Source organism: Cynocephalus volans, chromosome 1 (genome assembly GCF_027409185.1).
Source record: "Cynocephalus volans isolate mCynVol1 chromosome 1, mCynVol1.pri, whole genome shotgun sequence".
Lineage (NCBI taxonomy): Eukaryota > Metazoa > Chordata > Mammalia > Dermoptera > Cynocephalidae > Cynocephalus > Cynocephalus volans.
In genome coordinates this window covers 108,185,487-108,196,148 of record NC_084460.1, presented here as the reverse complement: position 1 = coordinate 108,196,148, position 10,662 = coordinate 108,185,487, and the positions used below count along the sequence as shown (strand labels likewise).

The window sequence follows — 10,662 nt, the reverse complement described above, 5'->3', positions numbered from 1 at the left end:
ACATCTAGGCTGTATAATACAGCCTGCTGCTCCTAGACTACACAGCTGTACAGCATGTTACTGTACTGAATACTGTAGGCAATTGTAACACAATGGTGAGTATTTGTGTATCTAAACATAGAAAAGGTACAGTGAAAGTACAGTAATATAATCTTGTAGGACCATCCTCACATACGTGGTTGGAAATGTCTCTGTGGCGCATGACTGGCATATGAAATGAAGGATTCCTTATAAGTTGCCAAAGAAACTCTCTGGCTCTCACATTTAATTTTCAATTGTTTGTTAATTGCTCTCAGCTTTTCATTATGTGCCCTGGAGGTCACCAGCAACTGTCCATTTCAGTTTATCTATCTGTCTAATTCACATATAATATATATTCATATATATTATATATCACATATTGTCCACATATGTTACTTATATTTTTTTTTTCTCCACTGTATACATTTCCAATGCCTGACTCTTCAATCGACCAGTCATTCCTCTCCACTGGCACATTCTCCAGTCCTACGGGTCGCCACCGGTCCCACAAGAGTATAACACCATACTTTTGCTGTGCCTCTTCTATGTTTAGATATGTTTAGATACATGAATATTTACCATCATGTTACAATTGCCTACAGTATTCAGTAGAGTGACATGCTGTATAGTGAAACATTCAACAGTGGGGCCACCAGCATGTGCTGGGGGCTGTCACTTAAGTCCTGGGGTGTGGCTCTCATTACCAGCCAGTGGTGGAGTGACCCAGTCCCTAAACATCTTACCTACTGCTTTCTCAGACCATTCTTGGAAACAGATGCTGACATGAAGTTAGGAGTACAAAAGTTTCACTGGGGAGTAGGACTTGTGAAAAGAAAGGAGCGGAAGCCGGAGTGAGCAGAGAGAGTTCTCTGATTGGGATGCAGACCTTTTAAGGTCTCCGTCTACCCAGTAGGAAGCTCCAGAGCAAAGAATGCTCATTGAGAAGTCCAGTGTTGGAAGGAATGGCTAGGCCCTTGTAACAGTGCCCTATTCACTTGTGGGGGAGGCCACCCTGAAAAGGATATGATTTCAGCTGGAAAACTGAGGTTGACCTTGAATGAGTCCACAGATGGAGCTGTCAGCTCACCACATGCCTGGCAGCTGGGTAGTGAGTCCTTTCTCCAAAAGGTGTCTGAAAGGTATGTCTCTGTGTCTACCACATAGACAATGACAGGACAATCTGAGAACTGTTTTTGTGCAAGCCTGTGCAGAGTACAGTCAAAACATTGCAGCTGTTTTTCTGGTTTATAAACTGGTGTTGGGTAAAAGTTTACCAGAAAGATAGGGTGGGAGAGCACTTTGCAGGCAGAGGGAACCCAATATCCAAAGGCCAAGGCAATGCAAAGCATGGGCATGTTCTAGAAAAATATAAAGAATCTAGTGGAGTTGAAACATAAATGTTGGCAAGTGGGGGGATGCAGCTTGAGTGATAGAAGGGGACAGGTCACACAGGATTTTGTTTGCCTGGCCACAGTTCAAACGGTACCTGCAGCCAGCACAGGACACTCAAAGAATGTTCATCAGGGAAATGACATGATCAGATATGAATATTAGCAAGACCTCTCTGGCAGCTGTATGGAAAAGAAAAACCAGTAGATGGAGAGGTGGGGGAGGGTCAGGAGGGTGGTGCAATGACCTAGGAGAGAACTCAGGTGGGGTGGAGGGATTAAGAGAAGAGTCCGAATAGCTCTGCAGGAGGTAGAACTGGCTGGACGCAGTGACCGATTTTGACTATGAGGGGTGAAGGAAGGGAGGAGCCCAGGACAATGCCCAGGTTTCTGGCTTGAGCATCTGACTGGCTGTTCACCTGGTCCCAAAAGAGGCTGACCCACATGCCTTCTCCCATCAATCTCCTCTTCCCCTCAACTGTGATTTCTTCTTCCCACCCGTTTCCTTACATCATTAGACATCCCTCACTCTGCCTACTTGATGCACATGCCCAGGAGAGGGCACAGAAATAGGCTCCCCAACCAACAGAGCATGCCAGGCATTGCCCTGGGGACAGCTTATTTGTACAGCCACTGCCCAGGCCATCTCTCAGCCCTGAGATTTGGGGCTCTTGGTCCTGCAGACATGGGTAGTCTAATGGTTAAGGCACTCCCAGGCTGCCCAGACCCGCCTGTCTACCCTTCTCCTCCACCCAGCATTCCCCTTGCTTCAGCCCCATGGAACCCCTCTTGTGATTTCCAGCCCCAGTCCTTCCACTTGTAATACCTAAACCTTCAAAGCCCACCGCAAATGCCACCTCCTCTAGGGGGTCTGCCCTGATTCCCCTGGCTGGGAGTGTCTTCCTCCTGATCTCATCACTCCCTGCTCCATATTGTGGAGTTTTATGTACTTGTAGGTCTTCCTTACTAGATGTCAAGAACCTTAAGATAGTGTCCATTCCAGGCAGGTCTTGCTGAGAGTGGGGTAAGAGGGTGTACAGGGAAGGAGCAAGAAGGAAGAGCCAAGACCCAGCGACTGGGCCAGGGGACAGGGGGTGGTACAGGAAGACAGGACCTGACATCTCAGGGCAGGAGGAACTGAGAGTCAGTGGAGCCCCCACCACTGCTGCCCACACAAAGTGCAGGCAGCCCCGTGCAGACTTCATGGTTATTAGTACGCACAGAGGGACCAAACGGGGCTGCTCCTTGGGGTGAGGCTCTCCAGGGTCCCAGAAGACTCTATCTCCCCTGTTGGGCTCCTGCCCAACCTGTTCTCCCTGTCATTAATCACGGCTATGGCATGCTGAACACACAGAGCAAGCCACACATTTTACATGCAGATCTCATGAAATCCTCCAGCTGGCTTCCCGGTGACCCCTGGCTGTGCCCAACCCAGATTGCACCCTTTTCTGGAGCAAGGGTCGCAAAGGACGTTACCCCAAGAGCCCACCAAGGTTAGGTTCATGTCCTGGCCCCAGGATGTCCCTGCACCAGAGGACACCAGGTGGAAGGGCATCATGCAACCACTTCTAATATGGATTCAGAAATTTTTCAGAAGGAAAAATTGACAGAAAAAAAGTGTTACTGAAATACAGGTTATGTAGCACATTTATGTCTCTGTTCTCCTTGGAGATGGGGAAAGATGCAGACATTCAGAGACATAGATAGGTGTGGGAAAGCTTTCCCTGGAATTAGTGGAGAACAGCGTAGGTGAGATTCCCACTAACAAATGACCTCAGGTAGGTTACTGCTCTGTGTATAAAACAGGGGTCAAATGGATTGATGTGGAGAATTTTTTTTTAACTTTTTAAGAAACAATAAATACTTTATCTAAAATTATCAACAGTACAAACTGAACCAGTCCGAGCCTTCCCTGCAGGTGTATGTGTCAATTCACAGTAGAGCTCCAAGTCCTTCTGGCCTTTCTGTCTCTGCCCTCCAGGGGTCATGGAGCCTGGCAGACCAGCAAGCACCGTGCAGAGGATGCTTTGGCCCACACTGTGCTTGATAGGTCACATGGTTGAGGTAGAAATCCTAGTTACCTGCTGATGGGCACAGTTGGAGGAAGAGCAGCCTGTCATACAAAATTAAATGAGTTAATATATATGTAAAGTGCTTAGAACAATGGCTGGGCACACAGGGAGTGTATTATTTTTCTAGGATGATTAGAATTGTGGCAACATGTGTGTGCTGGCAAATCTAATTAAAGGCCCAGAAAAGTTTTGAGCACCTCCATTGTCAGATGGAGAGGATCAAGTTTACATTAACTCCAGCTTGGTGTAAACCATGAACAATTAGGCAGTAACTGAGAAGGTTAGCAAGAAAGGTAGTTGAGCACCCTGGATGTTTGTGTTCCTTGCAATCTTGCTCAGAATAACAGCAATCAGAATAGTCTGACTCCCAGAAACTTATGGCATTGGCTAGTTGATAATGGTGTTCCTAGAAGTGAAATAGATGGGAAGCCTACTTGATCACTTAATCTGTAAGAGCAGAAAAGCTCTAGGCCAAGTTAACAAATATCTAGTCTGAATCATAAAAATGGAGTCATGAGCCCTGAATCAATTTCCAGATTTGAGCCAGTTTACAGACCCAGAACCCTTTGAATGAGGGAGAGGCCAGGTCCCCTTGAAGAAGAACCTTGGTCCACTAGCAAACATTTATACAGTTAGCATTTCTCCCCGTCTTCCCCAAAGGGACCTTTGGCCTTTTCCCACAGTAGCTGCATTGGGGAAAAGGAAATAATCAGAACTTTTGGGGACTACAGGACACTAGCTCGGAGCTAACACTAATTCCAAAAAACTCAAATGGTCACTGTGGTCCACCAGTTGGTGTAGGGGCTTACAGAGGTTAGGAAATCAATGGAGTTTTAGCTCAGGTCTGTCTCACAGTGGGCCCACTGGGTCCCTGAACCTATCCTGTCATTATTTCCCAACTTCCAGAATGCATGATTGGGATAGATATGCTCAGCAGCTGGCAGAATCCCTGTGTTGGTTCCCTGGCATGTGGAGTGAGGACCATTAAGGTGGGAAAGGCTAAGTGGAAGCCATTAGAACTGCCTCTACCTAGGAAAGCAGTAAACCAGAAGCAACACCACATTCCTGGAGGGATTGCAGAGATTAGTGCCACCATAAAGGACTTGAAGGATGCCAGAGTGGTAATTCCCACCATATTTCCTTTCGACTTGACTATCTGGCCTATGCAGAAGACAGACAGATCTTGGAGAATGTCAGTGGATCATCTTAAGTTTAACTAGATGGTCATTCCAATTACAGCTGCTGTACCAGATGTGGTTTCATGGCTTGAGCAAATTAATATATCCTCCGGTATACAGCTATTGGTCTAGGATGTGCTTTTTTCTCCATAACTGTTAATAAAGGACCACTGGAAGTTTGCTTTCAAGTGGCGAGGCCAGCAAAGCACCTTCACTGTCCTGCCTCAGGAGCACATCAACTCTTCAGCCCTATGCTGTAATTCATTTTGCAGGGATCTTGACTGCCTTTTCCTTTCACAAATTATTATACTGGTCCATTACATTGATGACATTATGCTGACTGAACCTAGTGAGCAAGGAGTAGTAACTATTCTAGACTTATCGGTAAGACATTTGCATGTCAGAAAATGGAAAATAAATCTGACAAAAATTCAGGGGCCTTCTACCTCAGTGAAATTTCTAGGCATTCAGTTGTGTGGGGCGTGTAAATATATTCCTTCTAAAGTGAAGGACAAGTTATTGCATCTGGCCCCTCCTACAACCGAAAAAGAGGCACAACCCCTAGTGGGTCTCTTTGGATTTTGGAGGCAACGTATTCCTCATTTAGGTGTGTTACTTCAGCCCATTTACCAGGTGACCAAAAAGCTGCTAGTTTTGAGTAGGGCCCAGAACAAGAGAAGGCTCTACAACAGGTCCACGCTGCTCTGCCACTTGGGCCATACAATCCAGCATATCATATGGTGCTTGAAATGCTGTTTGGAGCCTTTGGCAGGACCCTACAGGTTAACTGCAGCACAGGCAGGATTTGGGAATGAAGCTCTGCCATCCTCCATGTACTTCTCTCCCTCTGGGAGACAGCTCTCGGCTTGCTTCTAGGCTTCAGTAGAGACTGAATGCTTAACCATGGGCCACCAAGTTACCACGTGACCATGAGCCACCCATCATGATCTGGGTGTTATCTGACCACCAAGCCATAAAATTGGGTGTGCATAGCAATACTCCATCATCAAATGGAAGTGATATATAGATGACTGGGCCCGGGCAGGCTGTGATGGTATTTAGTAGTTTACATGAAGACGTTGCCCAAATGCCCAGAGTCCCCACTCCTGCTATACTCCCTTCTCTCTCCCAGCCTGTATCTATGGCCTCATGGGGAGTTCCCTACAGTGAGTTGATGGGAAGAGACTTGGGCCTGGTTCACAGATGGCTCGGCATGATATGCAAGTTTACCCAAAAGTGAACAGTTGCAGCACTGCAGCTCCTTTCTGGGACATCCCTGAAGGATAGTGATGGAGGGATATCCTCCCAGTGGGTGGAACTTCAGGTAGTGCATTTGGTTGTTCACTTTGCTTCAAAGAAGAGATGGCCAGACATGCAATTATATACCAATTTATATGCTATGGCCAGTGGTGTTGCTGGATGATCAGGGACATGGAAAGAACATAATTGGAAGATTGGTGATAAGGAAATTTGGGAAAGACGTTATGTGAGTGGGCCAAAAAAATGTGAAGGTGTTTGTGTCCCATGTCAATGCCCACAAAAGGGTGACCTCAGCCCTTTAATAATCAAGGATATTAATATTCAAGTGGATAGGATGACCTGTTCTATGGATACCAGTCAGCCTCCAACTCCAGTCATCCCTGTCATTGCCCAGTGGACTCATGAACAAAGTGGCCGTAATGCCAGGGATAGACGTTATGCCTGGGATCAGCAACATGGAATTCCACTCACCAAGGCCAAGCTGGCTACAGCCACCACTGAGTGCCCAACCTGCCAGCAACAGAGACCAACACCGAGCCCCTGATATAGCCCCATTCCCCAGGGTAATCAGCCTGCTACCTGGTGGCAGGTTGGTTACACTGGACCACTTCCATCATGGAAGAAGCAGAATTTTGTTCTTACTGAGATAGACACACTTTGGACACAAATTTGCCTTCCTTGCATGCAAAACTTCTGCCAAAACCACTATCCATGAACTTACAAAAGCCTAATCCACTGGTATTTCATGCAACATTACTTCAAATCAAGGAACTCACTTCACAGCAAAGGAAGTGTGGCAATGGACTCACGCTGATGGAATTCACTGGTCTTACAAGTTCCCCAGCATCCTGAGGCAGCTGGCTTGATAGAATGGTGGCATGGCCTTTTGAAGACTTAGTTTTAGCACTACTAGGTGGCAATACCTTGCAGGACTGGGGCAAATTTCTTCTGAAGCCTGTACCTGCTCCAAATCAGCATCCAATATATGACACTCTTTCTCCCATAGTCATGACTCATGGGACCAGAAATGAAAAGGTGAGAATGGAAGCGGCACCATTCACTATTACCCCTTGAGACCCACTGGCAAAATATTTGCTTCCTGTTCTCATGATCTTATGTCCTGCTGGCCTAGAGATCTTAGTTCCAGAAGAAGGAATGCTTCTACCAGGAGACACAATGATTCCATTGAACTAGAAGTTAAGACTGTCACCTGGCCACTTTGGGCTCCTCATGCCTCTGAATCAACAGACAAGGAAGGGAATTACCATGCTGGCTGGGGTGATTAATTTAGACTACCAAGGGGAAATTGGACTACTCCTCCGAAATGAAGGTCTTGAGTAAAGAGAACTTCAGAACTTGGCTGACTGTGGTAGTGAGCCTGGGTTTGTCTTCACTGGCTGATGGACGATCTGGGGTGCTCGAGTTAGCATAGAAATAAATGAAAATAAGTACCATCAATTGAGTACTTCCCATGTGCCAAGTACTTCATGAGCATTCTTTTATTGCCTAAGCTCAATGGAGGAATGAGAGCTCAGATGTGAGGAAGGGAGCAAAGTAGTGTCACAGAAGTATCACTTTCTCCTTGAGCCCTGCTTTGTCAGGGAGGAGCCCAGCCAGTTCTCAGCTACCTGAAAACAGACCTGGGCCCACGTAGTGCCTGTGCCCACGCTATGAGTGGGCAGCAGAGGCAGCTGAGTAGGGACTATTCTGAGAGTTCAGAGATGGCAAGCTCCTTGTGGGGATAGTCACTCACAATTCCCACTCCTCCACTCCCAAGTAGACGGTTGGCTGCAGCATGGCCACTCTCCTGGGACACCTGATTCCAGGGCTGGCCATCTATTACTTGGGGCTCTACTATGCAGTGACAGTGTCCCAAGCCCTCCTGCAAGGCCAGCAGCTCCTCTTCCTTCCACTCCCGCCAAGGGACAAGCAAGGCCCGAGGTGGTGGCGACAGGTACATATCGAGGGAATGGTGAAGGTGGTGGCTTTCTTCATCTTGATCATCGGGGAATTTTTCTTCCCACCTGGAGCCAACCATTTTCCCCTGGTGGACTGAAAGGATCCTCAGCTGCCTTTCCAGAACCACAGTTCATGGCAGTATGCCACCATGTTTGGGTTCTTCCTGCTCAGTGGCCTGGTGGATCTCATCAGCCAGCTGTGGCTGGCCCGGCAGATCATGAAGCTGGAGCGAGCGGCCACGTCCTTGGCCTTGTTTGTGCTGCTGCTGCAAATGGTAGCCCACATTGAGCACAAGAACGCCCTGGGGGTCCACCTGCCCAACCTGCTGTTGATCCCTGTCTTCCTGCTGGCCCTCATGTTCACCATTGAGGTCTGGGTCCCTGACCAGCCCCCACTCTGGGTGCTGAAGGCCTGGGTGCTGCTGGTGCTTGGCTCCTGGATGCTGCAGCTCTCCATGCTGTTGTACGCCCCTCCCTCCGGACAGCCCTGGTGGGCAGACAGCCCCGTGAACCTCACCTTCCTCACCATCTTCTTCTGCCGGCACCTGGGCTTAGGGGCTGCCATGCTGGCTGCTGTCTATGGCCTCTGCAGCCTCTGGCACCATCACTGCTCCTCCTGGATGGGATTCCCAGGGGCCAAGTACCAGCTGTGCCCCACCAGCCCCAGTGGTGGAGAGCTCAAAAAGCTCAGGGAAGAGGCCATGCTGCAGGAGGGAGACGTCTAATTTAAAGACTGTCCTTCTGTCTCCAGCTGTGCTGTCTTGTTCCTGTCATGAGCTTTGTGAAGATGCCCACTGGGCGAGTGACACTAGTGTCCTGGTATCCAAGTGTGCCTTCCCATTTCTGGAGCCATATTACATGTCCACAAATAAACCTGCCAGCTCCTAGGATGGGCTTCTCATGCTGTCAATCTATTGACCTTTTTGTCTGTTTGCTTCACTCCATGGATATGGTTTCCAGGTCTCTCTGAGGGGAATCCAGGAGGGGGTGTTGAATGGGGAAGTGGATGGTGGCCATGTTCTTCCAGCTCTATTCCACACTGACGACTGGTAGGAAGTTTCCCTTCCTTATCGTTCTTCTTGAAAATTAGGTTGGCTATTCCCAAATTCTGGCATAAAGCTACTTTTTCATTTTTATTTTTTTAATAATAGATGACTGATAAGGGGATCTTAACTCTTGCCTTGGTGTTGTCAGCACCACACTCTCCCAAGTGAGCCACGGCGCCGGCCCAAAACTACTTTTTTAAAGTAAGTCAATAATAGATACAAAATTCAGGAAGATGAACTCCTCAGGAGTGGGGAGGTAGCAGGATGGAAAAGGATTGGAGCACAGAGGTAGATGAGGTTACTGATCATGGTTTAGTCTTAAAACTAGTGGTAGGGTCATAGGTATATAAATAGGTAAATTAAAGAGCATTCAAGGACCAATGATGGAAGCGTGTCATGAACCAGGCTCATAATTACTCCAGTTCTGCACAATGAAGTCCATTTAAAACAACGTGGCCTGGGAGTAGGCACAGGGCTGGGGCTCTCGTGGGAAAGTTTACACGGGTTTGTGCCCAAGGCTGGAGTGTTTCATGTCAGAGAAAGAGAGTCAGGAATCGTGGCCCACATCCACATTTGGATGGTTGTGAGAATTTCAGATGCCTTCGGTTTTCTCTGTCCTTTGTTTTTGTTTTTGTTTTCTATATTAATCATAGGAGAGTGAGGAACTTGTTTTAAAAAAAGAACTGACCCCATCCACTCCAGCTCTGAGGGGAGGTGGGGCGGGGTGGCATATGGCTTCACACAGTCTGGCGGCAAATTCTGGGGCAAGAGAAGGGACCAAGGCACTTATCAGAGGCCCAGGCCTGGGGCGAGCAGGACCCAGCAGTGGGGAGTTCCCAGGAGTGGGGCAGTTAGAGCACTCTTAGAAGAAGGAATGGCTAAAAACTAATGCTAAAATTGTTTGCCTCGCTGGAATGTAAAAACATCCAGTCTTTTCAACAAAGCCTGCTTCTGAAACAAACGTTGCATGTGAGTGACTCCGAGAGAAAACAAAGGAAAGGGCTGTCTCTAGGTTGGTGGGAGCAGAGGGGAAAGAATCACCATAAAATGTGGGAGGTGAATGACCACAGTGGCACTGAAGATGCAGGGACTCAGAGTCAGAGGGAACCTGAGAGTGCTGGCCCCAGAGTTCACAGAAATTTCCAGAAAGCCTTTGGACTTCTCCCAGAATGAGGAGAGGAGGTAGAAGTAAACTATGACGTCAGCTGACATATTAAGCAGATGAAATGAAATAGAGCTAAAGCAAATGTTACTGAGAGATGTATCCCTCAGTACACTTGGGGGGCCACCACTACCACTGGTACGAGCCTGCTTGTATGAGATGAAAAAACGCAACGTTTGGTGGTCTGGAGAGGCAGGAAGAAGGGAGGAGATGCCGGCCATAGATGTGGACAAAGAATCACAAAGCAAGATCCCCACTAGGGGCTGGCCAGTTAGCTCAGCTGGTTAGAGCGTGATGCTGCTAACACCAAGTCCAGGGTTCAATCCCTGTACCAGCCAGCTGCCAAAAAAAAAAAAAAAAAAATACAAAATCCCCACTTGTGAAGCTGTTTCGATTCCACAGTGGATGATGTGGTCAGAAATGCTGTGCTCAGAGCTCCAAAAGCTTCAAGGGGCACAGAGAAGTTTTCCAAAATGGCAGATGAGGTGAGCTGTAGTTTGAAGATATCCCTGAACTTCACCTAAAGAGACGGTGTTCCTGAGCCTAGAAAACAGGCCCTGGAAGCTGTATGGCAAGA

The 10,662-nt window shown here is 47.8% G+C and overlaps 1 protein-coding gene across 1 annotated transcript; it reads left to right on the top strand.

The window, feature by feature from the left end:
* Positions 1 to 8,026: 8,026 nt before the first annotated feature.
* Positions 8,027 to 8,602, top strand: LOC134384444 (transmembrane epididymal protein 1A-like). Its single transcript, XM_063105987.1, has one exon. The coding sequence runs from the start codon at positions 8,027 to 8,029 to the stop codon at positions 8,600 to 8,602; it is 576 nt and encodes a 191-aa protein (XP_062962057.1).
* Positions 8,603 to 10,662: the final 2,060 nt, after the last annotated feature.